Source organism: Mytilus edulis, chromosome 5 (assembly GCF_963676685.1).
Source record: "Mytilus edulis chromosome 5, xbMytEdul2.2, whole genome shotgun sequence".
Classification (NCBI taxonomy): Eukaryota; Metazoa; Mollusca; class Bivalvia; order Mytilida; family Mytilidae; genus Mytilus; species Mytilus edulis.
This window is the reverse complement of record NC_092348.1, coordinates 45838875-45863529: the sequence shown is the minus strand read 5'-3', so window position 1 is coordinate 45863529 and position 24655 is coordinate 45838875. Positions and strand designations below refer to the sequence as shown.

Sequence of the window (24655 nt, the reverse complement as noted above, 5' to 3'; positions counted from 1 at the left end):
GGTTCAGTGGTATTTTTTTTGTTTTCTGGGTTAATGTTAAGTTTATGTTTAAAAATTGTAATAAAGCTTTAAATTTAGGACTATCAACATAATATCAATGATTTAGTAAAGAAGGCGAGACATTTCAGCGTGTGCACTCTTGTGATCTTTAGTTATACTGACATCAAAACATTTCTAAGTAACAAGGCCTGTATCGTGGCATATATGCATATCAGGACGCAGGGATAGGGCTCTCGTTTCAACTGAAATTATTGATTTTCACTAATCAGTACTTTGCAATTTTAGATGAATCTATCGAAAAACGAGACAAAAAGGGTTTCAGGGAGGGGGATTTAGATGACACCCCTCTAAATCATAAGATAATAAATAATAAGACATAAATTGATAGAATGAGCTTGGATGGAAAACAAGAGTTTCATTGATCTTTAAATGACTGAAATAATTAATTGATGCATTATAATCAAATAGTGGAAGTGCTCAAACAATGCAAATGAAAATTCATCTGTTTTTATCAGAATGTGGTTTGATAAAATACCTTTATAGGCCTGTGTGCGTCTGGTAGTCTCCATCGTAAGATAAATAGGGAAAGTATTGCCAATGCGTAGAACATCCAGGAGGCAAAGCTGAAAAAGTCTATCAAGCTTCCAATGTCACCGGGAATTAGCATAAGAAGTGACACCACAGACTACAATACAAAAAAAGAGCAACTAATAAAATGCCATGCAAAATAAACTTAATTCTAAATATTAACTTTGTTCTCGTTTGTTTTACTGACTAGTCCTCATATTTTCGCAAAATTCTTTTTTTTTCTAATCAAAAACATTCGCATTAGGTTACATCGAATCACGTTACAGCATTCTGAATGCATCCATTAGGAAAGTGTATTCCTGTCTAATGAATTCAAGAATTGTTATGTATTGAATTTATAATAGCAAAACAATTTTATTTCAAAAAGAACTTTTATGTATTGAGATATTAGTAATCATTAACGCTGACATTATGTACTCAATCTTGTATAACAGATAGCCACAAGTATTGTCAATGAAAATAAGAAGATGTGGTACACGTTAAACGTCATGTAAGCTGAATGTCATGGATAAGCAAGCACTTCTGATTCGAAACGTTCAGACTTGTTTTACCCTTGTTGAGAAATTACCATGATTTTTGTTCTTTTTAGTGTTGACATTCATTACGACAAATGCATTTCACGTTAGGATACCATATGTGGAACTTAGATTTCCGAGCACCAAAACAATGGCTCTAGATGATCTGATTTAATTTTCTGTGTAATATTTTCTCCCATTTTGATAACGGTCTTTCTTCGACTAATGTTTTCTCATGTTTTTTTGTCTTCTGTACGTACTACTTTTTATATGTCGTTGACACGTTATGGATACATAAAATGGCAAATAAAAACATGAAGCCTAGTATATCGAGGACAACGGGTCATTCCGGATACCAAGGGAGATAATTGACAATTCAAACAAACTAAATGAAACAAGCTCACTGTAAATATTAGGCATGGTATCGGCGTGTATCTTTTACAGTTGACATATGACAACACTTCTGGAAACTGATCATCACGTGCAGCTGCATACAGTGTTCTGAAAAAGATTGATAGATTGAGTGATTGGTTTTAAACGCCTCTTTCATTAATATTGTGCAATTTTGCGGCTGTCATATGTTGTATTAGTTATAGAAGTTTGAGTGCTAAGAGGGAACCACCGACCTTCGGGAGAAAGACGGAAAGTTCTAAACCATTTGGATTGAAGTAAAGAGCACCTGCTAAGTGCAGGATTAGAACTCACAACATCAGGGTTGAAAGGATACTGATACGACAGTTTTACTACATAAACCACTCGACCATCGGGGTTATTTCTGAGATACTAGTAGACAAATCCTCATTACTAATGATCATGTTAGAGTGTCAGTTAACTACAATAAAGTAACAGGATATTTCATGTCTTCAGAATTTTATAATATTAAAAGAATCAATTTGGGGATCTTTCAGGAACAAACACAAAGGAGTGGCACTAATAAATATAAAGTCGTCTCCATTAAACACAAAGAGTATAATTATTGAAAATGTTCCAAAATTCCAATTTATAACAACAACATGAGTGACAAACATGTGCCAAGATTTGTCTAATACGATCACTACACTTCAAAAACCCTTGAAAGATAGATTTGCAATACTGTTTGCAAAAATGAGAGAATGCGTGTAATATTATTTGTGAAAGATCAACATCAATCTAACCACAAATGAAAATAAAGATGAATTAATATTATCTTAAAATATGTGTAGTGAATATTGCCTAGACGTCGATGATGTAACTTTGTGACACGCATGCGCATTCTTATATTTTATATAATCTCTGAAATGAATTATTCTTGAAACAATTTTTAGAAGATACAAAGGAGTTTGAAAATTAAGTTTACACATATCATACCTTACACCTGCAAATAATGCACCGTTGGCAGCACCAAATGTTGAGCACATTACAAAAATGGGCATGATTACACCTGCTGCACCAAGTACATCATCTCCCCAAGTCTATCGATAAAATAAAGAGTTACATTATAATACTGGTAACTTTGATAACTATTAAATCATTGGGTCGATGACACTGCTGGTGGACGTTTCATCCCCGTGGGTATCACCAGCCCAGTAGTCAGCACTTCGGTGTTGACATGCATGAGTATCAATTAAATGGTCATTTTTATACATTTCCCAAACTGTAATTTTTTCGAAAAACTAAGTATTTTCTTATCCCAGGAATTTATTACCTTAGTCGTATTTGGCACAACTTTTTAGAATTTTGGGTCCTCAATGCTCTTCAACTTTGTACTTGTTTGGCTTTATACAGTCATGTAGCTGCTTGAATCTGAGCGTCACTGATCAGTCTTGTGTAGACAAAACGCGCGTCTGGCGTATTAGATTATAATCTTGGTTCAAACAAACAAAATTAGTTTTAATTGTGATATATAAGTCAAAACCAAGACAACAGCTCAATTTGAAACAAAGAGGGAAGGGGGAAAGTAACTTACAATTACTAAATAATTATATAATTATTAAGAATGAGTTGAACGAGTAGAAAACACAGAAAACAAATGAAGTTAACAGGAAACCGTTATAGATAACGTTTTTTCAAAGTTTAAATTCGTAAATTTGAAAAGGGCACATATAAACGTATAAAAATTGCAATCCATAAGATAGGTCAACATTAACTATCTTTCAGACAAATATGTTCGAACAATCCTCTCTGGAAAATATTGGCTATCATATTTTCACTGTCATCGCTTCGTACATGCAATGAATAAAAGTCGTCGGTTGTACAAGGTTTTTAAATATCAATGTACGGCAAGGTGATTCCAGTTAATTGAATAAAACCTTGTATTTTTTATTAACTCTAAGACCTAAATATGATTCCCTTTTACATCCAAAATAGCGAGTTTAATAATGGATCATGAACATGAAAAATACAGGCCTACATTTGTAATAAATGTTATTTAACGTCCAAGTTCACACTTAAAAAATCTAGATAATTGCAGACTACGTATTCATACATTTACAAACAGCCAATCTGGTTTTTGGAACGAGAGTATATATATTAAAAGCGATTGATAACGTGCAACAAATTTAGCATATGTCAAACATGTAATTAGTAATCTGACGAGGACTACGTACGCTGTGTTGTTGGAAAACGTTGACAAAGATTTTTAAATTGATGATTGGTCTTACTAGAAACGGTTAGAATGTTGTTTTTAGAAGAAGGGCCAAAGAGGTCAAAGGGATATTTAAACTTATTCCAGAATAAACAAACAGACAATGCTATGCCAAAAAAAGTAACGACAAAAAGAAAACCACAAGTAAAACATAATAAACAACACAAAGGCTGCATAGTATTTAATGTTGAAGTTTATTATGTGTACCGTTTCACGTATATTTTATTTATAAGCTGTACCAATCTACAAACACAGTATCCTGTTAAAAACTTTTTATATCGGAATATTTCATCAACTTAAAGAAACTCCTATTGCACAAATGTTAATACTGCAGCATAAATAGATATTACTTACTTTCCAAATATCCCATAATTGTATAGAGAAGAAGAAAAACACGAGTAGAAATTTTAAACTTGAAGTTTAGTTTTTAGAAATTAATAAATATACATACAACAGCAACAGCGTCACTATCGAGTAGACCGTCTATTCCAAGTACAACCAAATACGAGATATTAGTCAAAATGTACAATATTGTTACTAGCAGCACACCAATTACATTAGCTCGTGGTAAATTTCTGCAAAGTGAGAATGTTACTAGTAATTCAAATAAAATATGAACACAAAATTACATAATTATGTTTAGTACATTTTGTAGGTGTAATGATGGTATTAAGAATTCTCAACAATTACAGGTATGAAAAGTAAGCTAATTTTTGATTTCTCAGTTCTTTCTCTTTTCCAGTTAAATCAGTGAAATAACCTAATTTGTTACATTTTTGGGTCGCGGTTCAATCAGTTATATACAACAGCAACAATCACACACTCTGTCAACGGTAGTTTTAGTGAAATAACACAAGGTTCATTATACATACAGCACTAAATGAAAATTCGTTCAAAATCAAGCAAAAGTACAAACGAAAAACAAAACTCATTGTGTTTTCACAGTGCACAGAAAGGTCAGTTACGAAATTCAACAATTTACGTCACTCTATAAAGCAAACTTATTAGGTATTATATGCAGCAATTATCTTAGTTACTAAAATTTCTCATAACATGGTTAGTAGACAAACAGTCACTACTAAAACTTACACGTAAGGATTTTTCAATTCCTCTGAAACATAATTCAATGTATTCCTGGAAATAGAGAACAGATATTCATAAAACAAATACTATGTATTTCACAAAGCCTTTGTCTCTGAAATTTGTTTTTAGATAAAACACGCAAAAATCACTTAATATTGAATATACACGGTGCATGCCAACGTGTTCGCTTTTAACCAATGTTATTCCCAGAGGTATACAGGATGTAAGATAATATACAAATATAGCCTTTGTATGAGGTCGATACAAGAATAATTATGTTGAATTCACACGTAGTTCGAATTCGATTCGCATTAACTAATTGGAATTATTTTAATTTGCATTCGAAACGTTTTACGTCGAAACGTCAATTCTAATTCGAATTACAATGCGCTTCAAATTCGCTTTACTGTCCTAACGACGTTAACGTTTACCTCGTATCAACAAAAGCGTACTTCTAATGCGAATTGGATAATACGAATTAGCCAATTCGAATCAATTCGAATTAAAAAAGGAGAGTGTCTGAACGCGATTAGCGAATTCGATGTAATTTCAAAATTATATAACCCTAAGCTTATGACTACAAAAAAAGAAGAGGTTAATTGTGATAGGGCTGTTACTTTAGTATATTGCGCTCTCGTTTATATTTTGAATGTGAATGTACTACAGTTGTAGGCATTATCCCAGTTCGAACATGTTCATGTGGATTTTATGTTGTATTGCACGTGTAAAAAAGGCAGATCCTAGCTTAGTCAATATGGACTGCGGTGTGCATTAATCGATCAATCATAATTATCCTTTTATTACAAATGATGGTCAGTGTACATCGGTTTGATAACTAATAAACGTCCAACTTGTAAATCATGTTAAATGGATAAAATGCAAAAATATAAATTTTGAAACGGAAAACATGAAAACAATTATTCCATATTGATAAAACTAGTTGCTTTTTCTATATGAATGGGATTTTGAATAAATAAGCATATTCACCTGCGGAAAGAATATTCACCGCGCAAAACGTCGCGTGATTTTACGTGTATGATTTTGGTAAAAAGACGTTTGATGTACAGTTGATTTCGGTAAATAATTTCCATTACATACATTTCTCTCGGAATACGGAATAAAACAATTACTGTCTTTTGTTTCGATAAATATGTGGTTTAATTGACTTTTGAAAAACTGATATCACTTCAGCCGTTGGCCTCAGTGAATATCAGTCTTTCAAAAGTCAATAAAACCACACATTTACCTCACCAAAAGACAGTAATTGTATAATATCCTGATCAAAATTACACCAGAAGACAAAACAAATACTAGAAAACAACAAATTACATACATCAGAAGACACTAAAAACCGCCATATAGTATAACCTTGCACAAATTTGAAATTAACTAGTAATCAACTGAAATTGTCAAACTTACCATCCATCATACGCCCATAGCGCGTCATAAAATGCCAAGGCAACACCTGATGCAGTGCCGATTGTCCCATCAAAACCAGATTTCATTGTCGCTGTATGACCTGCATGTGATTAAATTTAGATATATCATGGAATCCTTGAATACCAATGAACTTTCTTTTTTTACTTTAAACTCGTATCGATCTGATTGAGTGAAGCCCTTTTAGTAAGATTTTTATTGTATAACTGTTACACTACTGTCCTAGTCCAATAATATAAGACTCTGAAGGTTCATATCATTTACATTCCACCTTTTTTATCGGATATTTTTTTTTTACTATCAATGTTGAAACCTCAACCTCAACATTGATAGTAAAAAAAAAATATTCGATAAAAAACGTTGAATGTAAATGATATGAACCTTCAGAGTCTTATATCATAGGACTAACTACTGTCCCAGGTTACGGGACAGACACATATTATGAATGTTACTGACACAAGTCAGGAGCCAGTTGTTCAAATATAATGATGTCGAATCATATCAAAGAATAACGTATCCGTTATAAAAGTAACAAATTGAAGAAAACGACTATTTGACACATTAAGACTGTGCTATGATTTAAAATGAGCAAATACATCTACCGTATAGGCTTACCTTGTCCAAGTCTTACAAGACCTCCAACGATGATAATGACCAGTGCTATCAGCTTAGCTGCTGTGAAGAATACTTGTACGCTGGCTCCAGCTCTCGTATCATAACAATTTATGATAGTCAAAGTCACTAATTAAAAAGAAAAGATTTATAATACATGTATGTTTATACCATACAAATTACTCGTTAAAGTAACCAATTCGGTCGCGACATTTGAAATTCATTTGCTCTAAAATATGCATGCTGGATTACGTTATACATGTATATGTATCATTCGTACATCAAAATAGTTCAAAACAAACAATTTTTTACCGCAATGATTGTAATATAAACTTATTCTAAAAAACAATATCATTTTAATTGACCACATGGTGTTTGATAAAGATAAGACTTAGTAATAGTTTGTGTTCACATTTTGGGTTTAATTTAGTTGTGTGTTTAATTGTTATTTAAAAGTGTACTGTTGAATAGAATCAATTAAATGTTTTACTTTGCATTTTCGTTTCTAAAAATCCTCAAATTACAATGCTTTCAGCTCGTCAAATGAAAAATATTGATAACACTACATGTACTTAAAGAATAAACACACCGATAGCCAATGCTGCAATGACTTTTAGAGGAACTTGAGGCTCTCCACAGTATGGAAAAAATGTGACGCAGTACGACGCAAACGTCAGTGATATCACAGCAACACTTGATGGTGTCAATACGATAATTTTTGTCCAAGCAAACATGAAAGCCATCAAGCGACCCATAGCTGCGTCAATGTAAGCATATTCCCCTCCTGACTTCTTTACAACACATCCTATTTCAGCATATGACAATGAACCTTAAAAAATATTGAGACACAATGAAGAAAGCGATTTAATTTCAATTTTATACGTCTTTTCGGTTTGTGTTTGCGTATGTGTTGATGTCAGATTGACGTGTTCCAAGTTACTAACGATTAAGCTATTAATCACGGTACCCCATCTTTGTTTTGCCATGGCATAATCAGTTAACTTTCGACTTGTGAGTTTGAATGTTCCTTTTGGTATCTTTTGCCAACTATTGCTTTGCCTAATAATTCATAAATATGTACTGTGTATTTTGTATGTATTTGTCTGATTAAGCAAATATGGATAAAAATAGACCCCTGTATATCATTCGGAATTTTTCACACATATGACGTATCACTTCAGAAACACGCGTTGTGTGAATTAAAACAGAACCTCATACATGTATAGTGTCAAATGACGATTCTAATATGACGTGCTTCTTTCGCTTTGTAAACAACACTGTGATTAAATTTTCGATATATCTATACTTAGCGCAGACTCCGTGGTGTACATAATAATGGCTGTTACAATATACTTCCCACGTAAATCCACATGTATTGAAACCTATTTGCAAACCCTTTGCCGATTTTATTGTTTTAAAAATTGCAATTAAAAAAGAAAAAATCACTTTTATTCTTATTCGGATGCAAAATAAAAAGAAGTAATGCACAAGACCTCGGAGAAACCAACAAAATAAAAATAAAATAAAATTCCGCGAAAGTCTATTAATGTTTTTGGCGCATTTAAGTCATTTCAAAACATGACGTCATACAAATGAAAACGCTAGAGTTGAAAGTTTTCTGTTACGTGAACCATTGAAATGTTGTTTACTAATGTATTAAAATTGATTATCAAGGTAGGTTTTGTTTGATTTTCTATTCTATTGTATTATTCGCATATTTACTGATTTCAGCAAGTCAACATGGCGGCTCCTTAGTTACGAAATGTCAACTTTGGATTTGACGGTAGCTTACGAGAAAAACATGTAAATCAAAATGACAATTGTTGGTTTTGAGAATGAAACAGATTTTTATTTTAGCGGTTGTTCACGAAATAATCCATGCAAGCTACGGATTTATTAGGATGTTTGAGCTTTATCTAACAGGGAGTAAAACAGAAAAGCCACACACACACACAGCTTTCCCCACCGTCGTTCAGTTTTTAATGATTGTATTTGTCCTTTTAGAATCGAAATAATTCATGGAAGCCATAGATTATTGGAAATTTACACATGGCCTGGGCCGTGATATTCGTTAATTTTATCCCTCGCTAACGCTCAGGATAAAATTCGAATATCACGGCCCAGGCCATGTGTAAATTTCCAATAATCTATGGCTTCCATGAATTATTTCTTAAATCACGATTTTTTGCTTGATAGTTTCTACGTGTGTGGCATTGGCATAATTAGTAAAATAAAATAGTAAATTGTATTCAGTAACAAAAGTTCATATAGTTATATTCATTTTCCTATTTTGTAGTGTTTTGTGCGTTTTCAATAAAAGTTTATTTCAGACAGCTAAAATCAATTTCAAACGGTTATTTTTCAAATCGTGTTTTGCGTTGAGTACATACATGTATCTGATTTTGGTCAAATATATCATGATCATAAATGTATTTTCAAACTATTTTGAAAAATCAAGAGAGCAAATTCCCTGATTAAACAGGAAGCATATCAGCTGATATGTTGTCCATATCATACACGCATAAGAAGTTACTTGTATTGGTACTAAGTTTCTTTAAGACATATGCAGATATTGATGATTCAATTTTGGTGTTTAATGATCCTCTCAGCACTACTACATGTAGCTATTTCGTACCGACCTACGGAAAGAAAACGTACAATCGTAGTCAACATTTGAATATGTATCTGCTTTGTACTAGACGTATACACTCTGCGTTGTAGGTTGATTATACCACGTAATAGGTAGAGGCTTTATAGAAGACGACAACACAACTCAGACATCATACATCTGAGTCATCAACTCAGACATATCATGTACTTGATGAAGAAGAAGAAAATATACAATTTTAAAGTCTGTGGTTTACCACGTCGAGACAACCGATACTTTTTATACGTTACCTATAGGTTGTATAGTTACCTAAAAGAGACAGGATTCCTGCAGATCCCCATACTATTAAGCTTAATCCCACAGATCCAGTCTCTTGTAAGACTCCTTTTGGTGATATGAATATTCCTGAACCTGGAAGATTATAACATAAAAAAAATGTACGAGTTCATCAATTCCTAAATACACAATACACATTAATTTCAGAAACGGTAACAACCTTACATGCATAAAATGTGTGCAGAAAAATATGAACTATCATAGACCTTAAATTTGAAAGAAACGATATTTCGGTTTTTAAAATAAATCAGATATAAACCAAACAATATATACTGAAACAAAATATTATATTGATCGAATTGGTGTAAGACAGATATGATGTTTGGTGTGTTTTCAAACTGTTGCTATCATAAACATGTAGTTGAATTGTTAATAATTTGCGAATTGAACCATTAAGGTTAAGTTATTTGCATTTAAATTCACACGCAGAATGCAAGTAAAAATTCAAATATAATTTTTTGAACTTAAGTACAGCTCTTTATAAGAACCAGGCAGAGTGCCATATACATGTGATATATGGGGGGTTCCAGATTTTATCTATAATTGAACTAATAGAAGCAATAAATGAATAAAGCTCAAAAAAAAATTTTGAGTGTGAAAATATGAGTGGTTGCCATGGTAACGGACACACTATTTTTGGGTGGTTAAGCATTGTAAAATCATTAAAAAAATCGGCTAAATCACCACATTTTAGAGCCTGATTATGAATAGAATCATGCATTTTTCATTAATGTTCATATGTAACATTTATACAACTTGGTTTAAGCTTCATTTTAGTGAAGATTGCATGTCATCCAAGTTTGTATATTTTTTGAAAAATTTTGCGAAAAAATGCATATTTTCAACATTTCTGAAATTGGGATTTTTTCGAAATTATAAAATTTTCTCAGGTGTTTTAAAAAAAAGTGCAAATGTGTACAGAATAGTTAGCACTGTAGTAATGAAGTTTGGATACTACTTTACCAAACTAAATAGAAAAATGCGTGGGATTTTTTTTAGTTTTATCACCATAGCAACCGATTTTTTCCTTGGAAACAGAGTTTTTATTTGCAGAATATTGCAGTTTTAGAGCTTAAATGTCCTGAATTGTTTTATAACCAATAAGAAAATACATAAAAGCCAACTCAAACTTTAAATTACTATTGTCAAGTGTTATTGACTTCAATTGTTACCACGGAAACACATATTATCCATAGCAACATCCACTTAAAAACTGCAAAAATAGAAATTTATGTAAAAAAATACATAAATAGAGGGTGTTTATTTTCAAATTGGAATATGGCTTCATTCTTTGCTTCACTCACAGTCTTGTCTGGGTTTTTTTTCCTTCCGATTGTTCAATAAATGTAATATATAATGTAACATTGGGGTTGGAGGGGGAGGGGGGGGGGGGGGTAGGGGGTATGTTGATTTTTTTAAATGTTGCATGCAAGTAGATACTTAAAAATATAATTGCATTTGGTCGGACTTTGTTCCGAGTTCATCATCTGATTATCAATTTTTGGAAGTTAGCAGATGATGAACTTCATGGGTTTACAATAAGTGGGCCAACCTGGCTTATGGCAAGGCAAGATAGATATGGCCCTAACAATTGTAAGAAAATTCTTAATTTCTTATGGCACACACACCCGTCTAAGATGTTCTTCCAACATAAATCACAAAATTGACCTGTAACATAGTATTAACAAACCAATAATAGAATCATTTGGTCAAAGCATTTCTAAACTGAAACTTAAGTGTGATGGACGGACGGATAGACGGACAGGCAAATTGAACACATTTTAAGTTGGTGGTGACTTAAAAAAAATAATAATAGTCAATTGTTGATCGCTAATATCAGAAGTCCAGTATAGTGGAATCCTCTTTAAGGGGGTTCGCGGGTCTAAATCATTTATATAGGATTTGTCTATATTTTTCTATAAATAAACTTTATCTTATAGTTAATAGAAAAATAAAATAAAAAAGTGGGGTCACCGTTCATTTGCGCTCACAATCTGCCTTCGAAAGAAGCATACATTTTTGTAAAGGTGTTTTTTTCTGTTCAAGTAATAGGAGAAATAAAGATAATATCGAAATAAAAAAAGAAATTTATTACAGAAATCGCTCAAATTTTACAATAATTTAGTTTAAGTACAGCTTATATGGAAATTATATTAAAAAATATAGGTCACCGATGAGTTAAAAAAAGATATTTCAATTTTAAAGCCAAAAAATGGCATTTTTCCACCAAAGGGAGATAATTTGGAACTTTTTCAATGATCTATATATTTTAAAAGTCATCTGGGGCCAACACGAAGTGGTTGTTTTGAATGATTTTTGTAACAACTACAAAAGGCAACAAATTAAATTTGTAGTGAAAATCAAATGTTTATTTTTTTTTCTGAAATTTTTATACCCTCGAGCCTCCTTAAATATACATGTAGCTATTAACATATCATTAATAACTCCTTTGTTGTACTACTATCCCGAAATTAAAATTCAGGATCTCCGAGATAGACAAATAGAATACATCTGCTAAGTTGGAAATGTGCTAATCCCGGTAAAATGATTATGCTATTACCGGCAAGATTATCATATCAAAATTATCAAGCAAAATAATTGTATCAATTATGAATGATTCCTTACTATGCGTCGTTCTACATACATGTACATCTCATAAGTTCAAGATTCCGATAACATTATATCTTGTTTTGTGTGTGTGTGTATGTGTGTGTGTGTATGTGTGTGTGTGTCAAAAGGAAGGTTGGGATTGATTTTTGGAGTGTTGGTCACAACAGTTTAGGAATTAGGGGCCAAAAAGGGCCCAAATAAGCATTTTCTTGGTTTTCGCACTATAACTTTAGTTTCAGTAAATAGAAATCTATGAAATTTTTACACAAGGTTTGAGACCACAAAAGGAAGGTTGGGATTGATCTAGGGAGTTTTGGTTCCAACAGTTTAGGAATTAGGGGCCAAAAAAGGGCCCAAATAATCATTATTCTTGGTTTTCGCATTATAATATTAGTATAAGTGAATAGAAATCAATAAAACTTAAACACAAGGTTTATGACCACAAAAGGAAGGTCGGGATTGATTTTGGGAGTTGAGGTCCCAATAGTTTAGGAATAAGAGCCAAAGAGGGGCCCAAATAAGCATTTTTCTTGGTTTTCGTAACCTAACTTCAGTATAAGTAAATAGAAATCTATGAAATTTAAACACAAGGTTTAAATGATCATATGACCATAAATGATCGAAATGGTCAATTGACCCCTTTAGGAGTTATGGCCCTTTGTAGTCAATTTTTAACCATTCTCCGTAAATCTTAGTTATCTTTTGCAAAAATCTTCTCCTCTGAAACTACTGGGCCAAATTGAACCAAACTTGGCAACAATCATCATTGGGGTAACTAGCTTAAAAATTGTGTCCGCTGACCCGGCCAACCAACCAAGATGGCCACCATGGCTAAAAATAGAAAATAGGGGTAAAATGCAGTTTTTGGCTGATAACTCAAAAACCAAAGCATTTAGAGCAAATCTGACATAGGTTAAATGGTTTATCAGGTCAAGATCTATCTGCCCTGAAATTTTCAGATGAATCAGACAACCAATTGTTAGGTTGCTGCCTCTAAATTGGTTATTTTAAGGAAATTTTGCTGTTTTTGGATATTATCATGAATATTATTATAGATAGAGATAAACTGAGAACAGCAAAAATGTTCAGCATTGTAAGATTTACAAATAAGTCAACATGACCGAAATGGTCAGTTGACCCCTTTAGGAGTGATGGCCCTTTATAGTCAATTTTTAACCATTTTCCGTAAATCTTAGTTATCTTTTACAAAAATCTTCTCCTCTGAAACTACTGGGCCAAATTTAACCAAACATGGCCAAAATCATTATTAGGGTATCTAGTTTAAAACTTGTGTCTGGTGACCCGGCTAACCAACCAAGATGGCCGCCATGGCTAAAAATAAAACATAGGGGTAAAATGCAGTTTTTAGCTTATAACTCAAAAACCAAAGCATTTAGAGCAAATCTGACTGGGGTAAAATTGTTTATCAGGTCAAGATATATCTGCCCTGAAATTTTCAGATGAATCGGACAACCCGTTGTTGGGTTGCCGCCCCTGAATTGATAATTTTAAGGAAATTTTGCTGTTTTTGGTTATTATCTTGAATATTATTATAGATGTAGATAAACTGTAAAGAGCAATAATGTAATGCTTGGGGTATACAATGGTTTTTTTTATACTTTCATCATAATTATATTATGAACACGAGACACACGAGACATTTCAGTGTGTCCACTCTTGTTTTTGCTTTTGAAGAAGATATGACAGAATTTGAAGAACCATTTATATAAATTGAAACCCAAAATAATCATTGATAGAAGATTTAAGCAAAACATTTAAGGTGAGCGATTCAGGCTCTTGAGAGTCTCTTGTTCATTATGGGCCCAGTTTTCAAGTTTGTTCAAATTGTGGTCCAAAATTTAACTTTATTTGATATCAACAAAAATTGAATCCTTGTGGTTTTTTGATATGCTGAATCTAAGCATGTACTTAGATTTTTGATTATAGGCCCAGTTTTCAAGTTGGTCCAAATTGGGGTTCAAAATTAAACTTTGTTTGATTTCAACAAAATTGTATATTTGGGGTTTTTTGATATATACCTAATCTAATCATGTATTTAGATTTTTGATGTTTGGAACCGGTTATCAAATTGGTCCACATTGAGGTCTAAAGGGTCCAAAATTGAACTTTATTTGATTTCATAAAAAAATTGAATTCTTGGGGTTCTTTGACATGCTGAATCTAACCATGTATTTTGATTTTGGATATTGGACCATAATAGGTAATGTCCAATTTAAAATTTAAAGCTTTTATAAGTTTAAGTTCTGAGACCACATTCATTATGTGTCAGAAACCTTTGTTGTGTCACCTATTTAGTCACAATCCAAATTCAGAGCTGTATCAAGCTTGAATGTTGTGTCCATACTTGCCCAATGTTCAGGGTTCGAACTCGGCGGTCATATAAAGCTGCTCCCTGCGGAGCATCTTCTTTTAGATTCAAATTTCAAAAAAAATATTTTGCTATTCTCAACGTTTTTTTAACCTTTACATGAATTACGCCCCTATTTTCTGTATCTGTCTCTGTAACCTTTATAAAAGACTGCATTAATCCCGAGATTTGGAATGAAACCACTAAGTTGAGAATATTTGCATAAATACAAGATTAATAACAGTAATAATTTGAAGACAAATTCCACACATGGTCTTATTCAATTAAATGCAACACTAGAAACAGCGCAGTACATACCAATGTTATTTTTCTTTGTAATTATCAATGTTTTCTAGTCCCAACAAGTTGTAATCATTCATGAATACAAGACTTTAGTGTCCCATGTGTAAAAAAAGAATAAATTTCCGATGTCCCACGCGTTGTGCACACATTTGATCGATTCAAGGTACAATGGCAAAAACTAAAATAAACACTTTTATGGCCGCGCCACAATTTGGGAGGGGGAGGGGGCGTTGTAGTATGTTTAATCCATGTCCGTCAGTACATTAGTCGTCACAAAGTTGGTTTCTATTTTGCAATTATAGTTTGCCTCAATCAAATCTTATGAAACATGTATACAATGTGTATACAATACACAATGCTTATTACCACAAAACAGAGATCAAGTTTGAATGTTGTTGGTTAACTATAAAGAAATTTCTAAAAGTGACCATTTGATCTTAAGATGTGGTATTATTGTTAATAAGACAACTCTCTACAAGATACCAATGATCATAAGATAGTATCCAGAAGTAAATTTTGTAAAAATAAAATTCTATTTTTTTCCGTTTTTTACTTATAAATGTACTTATTTTTTTCTGCAGGGAAACATTACATTTACTCTGTGGTTAAAGTTTTTAGAATTTTAATAACTTTCTCAAACTATCCTGGGCATGCTGGGTTTGTACCAAACTTGGACAGAAGCTTATTTATGATCATAAGATAGTATCAAGAAGTAAATTTTGTAAAAAGATAAATCCATTTTTTCCGTATTTTACTTTTAAATGGACTTAGATTTTCTTCCAGTTAACATGACATACAGTCTGCAGTAAAAGTTTTTAAAACATTTATTAGATTCATAAACTATCCTGGAATTTTACCAAACTTGGACAGAAGCTTCTTACAATCAAAAGATAGTATCAAAAGGAATATTTTTACCGATTTTTTCCTCATTTCTGTTGAGCCTGCGATTTACAGCAAAAGTAGCCAAGACACTGGGTTTCGCAGAACCCTTACAAATTTATTCTTTAGGCATTCAAATGAATAAAACTTGAGGTTTCCCAAAATCTGACAAAAATCCCAAAACATGACAACTACAATGTACCTTAAGGGGGTTCGCGGGTCTAAATCATTTATATAGGATTTCTCTATATTTTTCTATAAATAAACTTTATCTTATGGTTAACAGAAAAATGAAATAAAAAAGTGGGGTCACCGTTCATTTGCGCTCACAATCTGCTTTCGAAAGAAGCATACATTTTTGTAAACTAAGGTGGTTTTTTTCTGTTCAAGTAATAGGAGAAATAAAGGTAATATCGAAAAAAAAAGAAAGAAATTTATTACAGAAATCGCTCAAATTTTACAATAATTTAGTTTAAGTACATCTTATATGGAAATTATATTAAAAAATATAGGTCACCGATGAGTTAAAAAAGATATTTCAATTTTAAAGCCAAAAAATGGCATTTTTCCACCAAAGGGAGATAATTTGGAACTTTTTCAGTGATGTATACATTTTAAAAGTCATCTGGGGCCGACAGGAATTGTTTGTTTTGGATGATTTTTGCACCATATGATAAGTAACAACTACAAAAGGTAACAAATAAAAATTTGAAATGAAAAACAAATGTTTATTTTTTTTCTGAAATTTTTATACCCTCGAGCCTCCTTAACTTAGCTCTGAAGCTAAAACCAAGTTATATTGATGTTATATAAGAAATTTCTGAGAGAAAAAAAATGATTCTATTTATAATCTGGCTTGCCGACCAAACGTTATCTTTTCAAAAATCTTCATGTATGATATCTTTAAAAAAATTAACCTACCCCCCCTTTTTTACCTTCTAACCCCAATATTTCATTATATATTACATTTATTGAAAAATCTGAAGGAAAAAAACCAAACAAGACTGTGAGTGAAGCAAAGCATGCAGTCATGTTCCAATTTGAAAATAAACACCCTCTATTTATGTATTTTTAACATAAATTTCTATTTATGCAGTTTCAGAGTGGATGTTGCTATGGTTAATATGTGTTTCTGTGGTAACAATTGAAGTCAACAACACTTGATGATAGTAATTTAAAGTTTTTATGTATTTTCTTATCGGTTATGAAAAAATCCAAGACATTTAAGCTCTTAAACTGCAATATTCTGCAAATAAAACTCCGTTTCCAAGGAAAAAATCGGTTGCTATGGTGATAAAACTGAATAAATCCCACGCATTTTTCTATTCAATTTGGTAAAGTAGTATCCAAACTTCATAACTACAGTGCTAACTATTCTGTACACATTTGCACTTTTTTGAAAAACACCTGAGAAAATTTGTTAATTTCGGAAAAATCCCAATTTCAGAAATGTTGAAAATATGCATTTTTTTGCAAAAATTTTCAAAAAAATTACAAATTTGGTTGACATGCAATCTTCACTAAAATGAAGCTTAAACCAAGTTCTATCAATGTTAGATTTGAACATTAATGAAAAATGCATGATTCTATTCATAAGCAGGCTCTGAATTGTGGTGATTTAGCTGTTTTTTGAAAGATTTTACCAAGCTTAACGACCAAAAAATAGAGTGTCCGTTACCATGACAACCACTCATATTTTCCCACTTAAATTTGTTTTTTGAGCAATATTCATTTACTGCTTCTACTAGGCCAATTATAGATAAAATCTGAAACCATCATGTATCGCACTCTGCCTGGTTCTTACAAAGAGCTGTACTTAAGGCTTGATTTATCATCCACATACTAGAACCTAATTCAAAATGATAACTCCAAATCTTGATTTCTCAATCAATATCTAACAAATGAATGTATACTTGTCATAAGCAATATAGCAGGATTATAAAGCTACACATTTCCGGGGTTCCAGGATGTTGACGTTTTGTCTTTCGGACTTTCCCTCTGTTTGATATTTTATTTTATTTATTTTTCCCCCGCTTGAAGCTTCAGATTTTTTTATGGAAAGTATTGTTATTTAGAAATGTAAGATGGCTAACCTATAACACTCCCAACAATAAATGAGATTCCACTTATTATCCCAACGCTTTGCTTTAACTTTGCAGTATCTTCTACTACGACGACTCGAGGTTCATCTGAAACAGCCCCATTGATTGGTCTCTTTCGTAATTCAACGTCGTCATCTGTATGAAAAGAAAAAAAGAAAAATCATAATATTTTAGACTAAATACTTACTCACTCGTCTCAACTCGGCCGATTCCGTGCCCTCATAGAGAGTAGCGGATACACCCGAGGATTGCCGATTGAATAGTTACTATTGAACTATCGTAGAAAATTATGACAATAGACATAGGACGATGTGGTATGAGTGCCAATGAGACAAATCTCAATCCAAATAACAATTTATTAAAGAAAATCATCATAAGTCAAGGTACGGCATTCAACACGGAGTCTTGGCTCACACCGAACAACAAGCTATAAAGGGCCCCCAACAATTGCTAGTGTAAAACCATTCAAACGGAAAAACCAACACTCTAGTTTACTGATGTTTAAATCGCATGACCTTGACCTATTAAGAAGACGATCCCTAGAAAATATAAACAAGAATGTGTCCATAGTACGGATGCCCAACTAGCGCTAGCATTTTGTATGTTCAGGGGACCTTAAGAATTAGAAAGATCATACTATAGGAAACATGTGTACTCAGATCCAAGTTGATTGGAGTTCAATTTGATCAAAAACTACCTTTACTAAAAACATTTACCTGAAACGGAACAAACGGACGAACGGATGCACAGACCGAAAAACTTAATGCTTCTAGGTGGGACATAAAAATTTATTGAAATATAGATAATTTTTATATATATTCATTCCACATCTTTTTTTTTATATATATTTATATGGAGGTTCTTGTGGTTATTTGTTTTAGATACAGGCATGTGAGGAAAGGAAATGTCTCTGGATTTTCCTCTTAAAAAGTATAGAAAGATACATGTATATGAATATTAAACAAAATATTTTTTTTTACTTTTTGGGGAAATAACAAGAATTGGAGAACATTTTACAAGATATGTATTTGAGATGTTAGAATTGAAAAAAAAATAGTGCATGGCTTGCCTGGCTAAATCTTAAATGAATAACTAATGGAAAATCCACAGATGGTACCAAGCATTTATTTAAAAACCAGTTGTTGGCATGACACGGGTTAGGTTCTTCTCATATATTTTATGATGGTATGATACTAAACCCCTAACGGGAGGGAATGTGCTTGATATTCATATCATCTTTCATCTTAGTTCAATTGATCCGAGAACACAATTATTTCGTAGTGCATTTCTTTTAGAACATAAATGAAAATAAAAAAAATCCCACCTGCGCTTTCTCAAAGAAACTTTTACAGTGTGTTGTACAACTTTTGGGACAAATTATATCAAAATTATAGAAAACTTTATCGGCTCTAACTCAAAATATGGACAATTGTATGTTTAGGGCGTCTTGAAATCTTTTGACAGCTTCCGAAGTGCTAATTTTAAACCTTTTTCAGCTGGACCAAATCACTACTTTTTTTCCTTTAAAATTCTGGACCCAAATTTTTTTACAGTGTAATTTCATCCCCCTACTTGCAATTTGAGGCATTAAACATGGAGAAATAAATTTGGAAGGGGTATAAAAATTAATGGCAAGTAACCCACTGTCAACACTAGGGACTATATTTGAACGAAAATCGACAATGGTGGTCTCGGACCAATTGAGGTCTGAAGCTGGCATGTCAGGTAACTGCTAGTAGTCTGTTGTTATTTATGTATTATTGCACATCTTCTGACATCGGACTCGGACTTCTCTTGAACTGAATTTTAATGTGCGTATTGTTATGCGTTTTCATAAACATGTTTAACCCCGCCGCATTTTTGCGACTGTCCAAAGTCAGGAGCCTCTGGCCTATGTTAGTCTTGTATTATTTTTAATTTTAGTTTCTTGTGTATAATTTGGAGTTTAGTATGACTTTCATTATCACTAAACTAGTATATATATTTGTTAAGGGTCAAACGAACGACGCCGCCGGGTGCGGGAATTTCTCGCTGCATTGAAGACCTATTGGTGACATTCTGCTGTTGTCTATTCTATGGTTGAGTTGTTGTCTATTCTATGGTTGAGTTGTTGTCTATTCTATGGTTGAGTTGTTGTCTATTCTATGGTTGAGTTGTTGTCTCTTTGACACATTCCCCGTTTCCATTCTCAATTTTATTTAGAACAAGTTAGAAAAATGAGATTTAGAACCTAACGTATGTGCAATGTGTACATGTCTTTATAAAATTAAGAGTCCACATTTTCCATAACTTTACAATTTTTCAGGATGTGATTAACTTATCGGCAGGCAGATCTAATTGTGTGTTTTATTGTAAATTTATTACCTTTTCCAAGTTGAATTTACTCACAATGTATAATTTAGAATTGGTATATTCTCAAAAATTTAATGAACTTTTATTACTATATTTTATTATCATATTCAGATATTCGTAATCGTAGTATTACAGCCAACTATACGGTATGGGTTTTTCTCATAGTTGAAGGACGTGCGGTTACCTACAAAGGCAAATTTTTCTCACATGAATTTCACATGAATCTCACATGAAATTCACATGAAAAATTTCACGTGAGATTCACCTCAATCGAGCTTATACATGAAACTCACGTGAAAATTTTCATGTGAATTTCACATGAATTGAGATTCACATGAATTTGATGTGAAATTTTTCACATGAATTTCACGTGAAATTTACAACAACAAAAATGATATTTTTCATGATTTTAATTAAATTTGAAAATTTAAATGTTATTTAAAATACTCTTTTTTGAAAATTCATGTGAATTTCACACGAAATTTTTTTACGTGATTTTCATGTGAAATTCACATGAGTTTCACATGAGATTCACGTGAAACTCACAAAAACTGATTTCACATGAGTTTCACGTATAAGCTCGTTTGAGGTGAAATTGATGTGAATTTCACGTGAGATTCACATGAATTTAAATTCACGTGAAATTGATGTGAGTGAAATTTGCCTGTGATATATAATTGCTTACATTGACTTGTTATGAACTTGTTAACCTTTTAATCGGTGTAAGCAAGGAATTTGTTACCAGGTTGATTCGGACTCGTTTGTTTAGTTTATTTAATAACAATGCGGTTAGTTGTAGTGTTAATTTCTACTGAACAGTGTACATAATGTTTCAGCTACGATTCCAAAAAGGGCAGGATACCAATCATACACAATATGTGTTGGTCTCGTGTAGGGTTTTCCCTTGTTATCAAAAAAGGTTTTGGAAATATTTAAGTAATTAAATGACTGTAATATTTGTTTTCTTTCTATACAGAAATAACATCAAAAATGTACTGCACACTCTCGCACGAATTCCTCTTAAAATAATTATAGGCAATCAATTAATTTATAATTGTTGTCTGGCATTTTGCAATCGAGTTCATAATTTTACTAATCCTTAGTTTCTCGTATATATTCTACAAAAGAAAGCTGACATACAAATTGTACAACATAAACAATACAAATAACTTTGGAAAATTCTGATGTAACACCATAACCAGATACAAAAAATGAAAACAAAAATATATTTCACAGAAGTAACGTCAGAAATTTAAAGATAAAGGACATAGAATCAATGGAAAAGATAAGGTATTTTCTCCATATTAAGAAATAATTATCGATATCGCACAACAAGGATTTGGATCGGCGTTTTGCATTTGCGCCGATCTGCATTTCATTTGCGCCGATTTTTTCTTTCATTTGCGCTGATTTTTTTTTTCATTTGCGCCGATTTTTTTACAGGTAAATAACAGGTAAAAACAGGTGAAATGATAAAAAGAAGATGTGGTATGAGTGCCAATGAGACAACTCTCCATCCCAGTAATGTTATTTTCATTTATCATTAAAGACCTCTACCGTTAGCCAGTTGTACATATGTTATGAATTGTCAATCATAACATGTATAAAACTGTTGTCTCCTGCTTAAAATCAAGAAGTAAAAACCTAAGATAAAAGCACTTTGTTTATACTTAAATGACGAATTAAAAATATATGTGCAGCATTCAAATCCATAAAATCGGAATACATTCAAATCATAAATCTGTTCTTGCCGAGTATGTTTAGGCAACACATCTAATGTGTTCCTTTCTTATGATTTCGCATCTTCTATATTTGGCGAATTAGTTGACCGTTATGGAATGTGTACTTGCACGTTGTCTAAGAATGTATGACATTTGTCATCAGAAGGAGTGGAGCGTCAGACAATGTCAAACGTGAAGCAGTCATCGATTTCATTTAGGGAAAGGAATGGTAACCTGAAACATTGGGATAACCATTTACCAATTACAATGTCACTTGATTTGTCTTTATACTCTGTGCTCAGCCAATATAAAAGTATAAACTTACCTGTAACTTACCTTGGATAAAATGATGCATTTTCAAAATCTATTTTTTTTTAATTTGAATTGACTTGATTTTATTTTTATTTTATTTTCTTTATATTTTTGTTTTACATTAGAAATGTTGAGATAAATGGTAATGCACTGTTTTACCTTATTTAGTACCTTTGTATTAACTAAGAGAATTTTTTTTTTTTATTAAATTGTGGCTTCTTAAATGTTCACCTAATTGACGGGTACATCCTTCTTTCAAGGATATACTGTAACATACACTCGTTAATGATTTTTGGGGATATCCTGTCTATCTCAGTCCCTTTTAGTCAATTTGAGATAAATAAAATAATTGTTTTTGTTCTTATAAATGTGTGAAGTATTTGATTTTGTTTGCAAAACAATAACATAATAATAACTATAATATTATAAAATTTAAAACATCATTATATAAAAAAAAAAAAAAAAATATTAGGATATCGGTATGATAATTGATCCATGCAACGGAAATATTTTTAAAATTAGTTCAAAAGTGTTATAAAAAGTTTCAAACCTATTGGATTTTCAAGGACTCAGGCACTTGCATCTAATTGAGTGGTTCGGTTTCTTCTAAACTATAATATACCAGTATATCCTAGCTCAACAAAGGAATTAAATACCTAACTTAAAAAAGGTGTTGTTTACATCCTACAGATAAAGGATCTAGATGGGTTTATGGAATAGAGAATAAGTGGGCAAATCTACAGAAAAATGGACCCCAAAAATAAAAGAACAGAGAAAAATAGGACACAGAATAAGAATACAGACCGATATGAACGATACTAGGATAAGGGCAATCAGAATGATGTCAAACAAAAATAAAGAATAGATAAAATCACGATCTTAAAAATCATTGAATACCGTCAGAAATGAAAAAACCCCATCCAGGTCCTTAGTATTGTACAGTTCATGAATGTACGGTGACAACCTTCAACGATTTAAATGCAGTTTATTGTGCAACCCCTGTTATGTAACTGACGTATCATATAAGAATAATTGAAATAGTGTTTTTTTGTTATGTAAGAGGAGATTTTATTTTGATATAGATAGCAATAAACTTATGATACGGAATTCGATTTTGTTGATTTCGATCAGCTAGCTACTCTTCAAGGCTAGAGTTTACATGTTGAACCTCGTGAATGCCGAGTGATTCACTTCTGGTCCCTACCGGACTCAATTTAATAACTTATTAAACTAAAAGATAGATAGATACCACGACGTCACGAAGTTGAAATGATATATATGAATGTACGAATGAATGGTTTATTATAGTACAACCTGTATATACAACAAATACAATTTACATTACAGCCAGCCAAATAGGCTTACGATGCACTGCCAATTTGAAACCCAATATATGTTTACAAAATAGATAACAAATAGTTTTAGACAAATGCTAAGTTTTTAGAAAAAGCAACAGTTAAAGTTAAATTAATAAATTTTATTAGTTACATGTATGCATGTCCAAATCTAATTTTAGATCAGTTTGTTGTAAACGTAAATAAAATCATGCAATATATATGCGTTGTTCACTAGTGTCGCCATCTCATTAGTTTCATAGTCAGTAACTATTGTACCATTAAATAAATTTAGGATGAATTTTGTTTAATTTATTTGCAAGGTGTGAGGGTGTAGATAGGGGATATCCACTTCTATTATTATTAATTCTCTCTTATTTTTAGTCCATTATGTTCTATTTTTTTTTATACTTTAGCGATCCTCTATTCTTTATTGTTTGTCCATTCTTCTCTATTCGGTTAACCAATCAAGAGGCCTAGTTATTGGAAAGAATGTTTACCTGGGATGAAAATAGCGACATATTCATTGCCTGTCTTCCTTCTTAAAATGTCGTCTTTCTTTTATGTTTTTGGGGTTTAGGCATTTTCCTCTATGGCCCGAGAACACAGTTATTTCGTAGTGCATTTCTTTTAGACAATAAATTCAAATTAAAAAATCGCACCTGCTCTTTCTCAAAAAGATTTTACAGCGTAGTGCACTACAAGTCAGACAAATATTATCTAAATTATAGAAACTTCTGCCAGCTCTAACTCAAAATATTGACAATTCTGTGTAAAATTCAGTTTGACAGATTCAGACGTGATAAAATTGGACCTTTTTGAACTGGACCAAATCACTACCTAACATAACGATTCAGCACCCAATGTTTTTA

At 32.1% G+C, this 24655-nt stretch overlaps 1 protein-coding gene across 2 annotated transcripts in view; it reads right to left on the bottom strand.

Moving 5' to 3' along the window:
• The window catches only part of LOC139523779 (b(0,+)-type amino acid transporter 1-like), a 33609-nt gene that overhangs the window by 5929 nt on the left and 3025 nt on the right, over positions 1-24655 (bottom strand). For both annotated transcript variants that reach the window (XR_011664687.1, XM_071318036.1), the window contains exons 2-11: positions 18056-18199; positions 9776-9877; positions 7448-7687; positions 6862-6987; positions 6229-6328; positions 4816-4860; positions 4178-4301; positions 2451-2554; positions 1508-1604; positions 536-685 (exon numbers count right to left, since the gene is read on the bottom strand). Coding sequence is in view for 1 of the 2 variants with exons in the window: in XM_071318036.1 (XP_071174137.1) it covers positions 536-685; positions 1508-1604; positions 2451-2554; positions 4178-4301; positions 4816-4860; positions 6229-6328; positions 6862-6987; positions 7448-7687; positions 9776-9877; positions 18056-18199 (1232 nt within the window). In the remaining variant the exon portion in view is untranslated. The remainder of the gene's footprint in view (positions 1-535; positions 686-1507; positions 1605-2450; positions 2555-4177; positions 4302-4815; positions 4861-6228; positions 6329-6861; positions 6988-7447; positions 7688-9775; positions 9878-18055; positions 18200-24655) is intronic.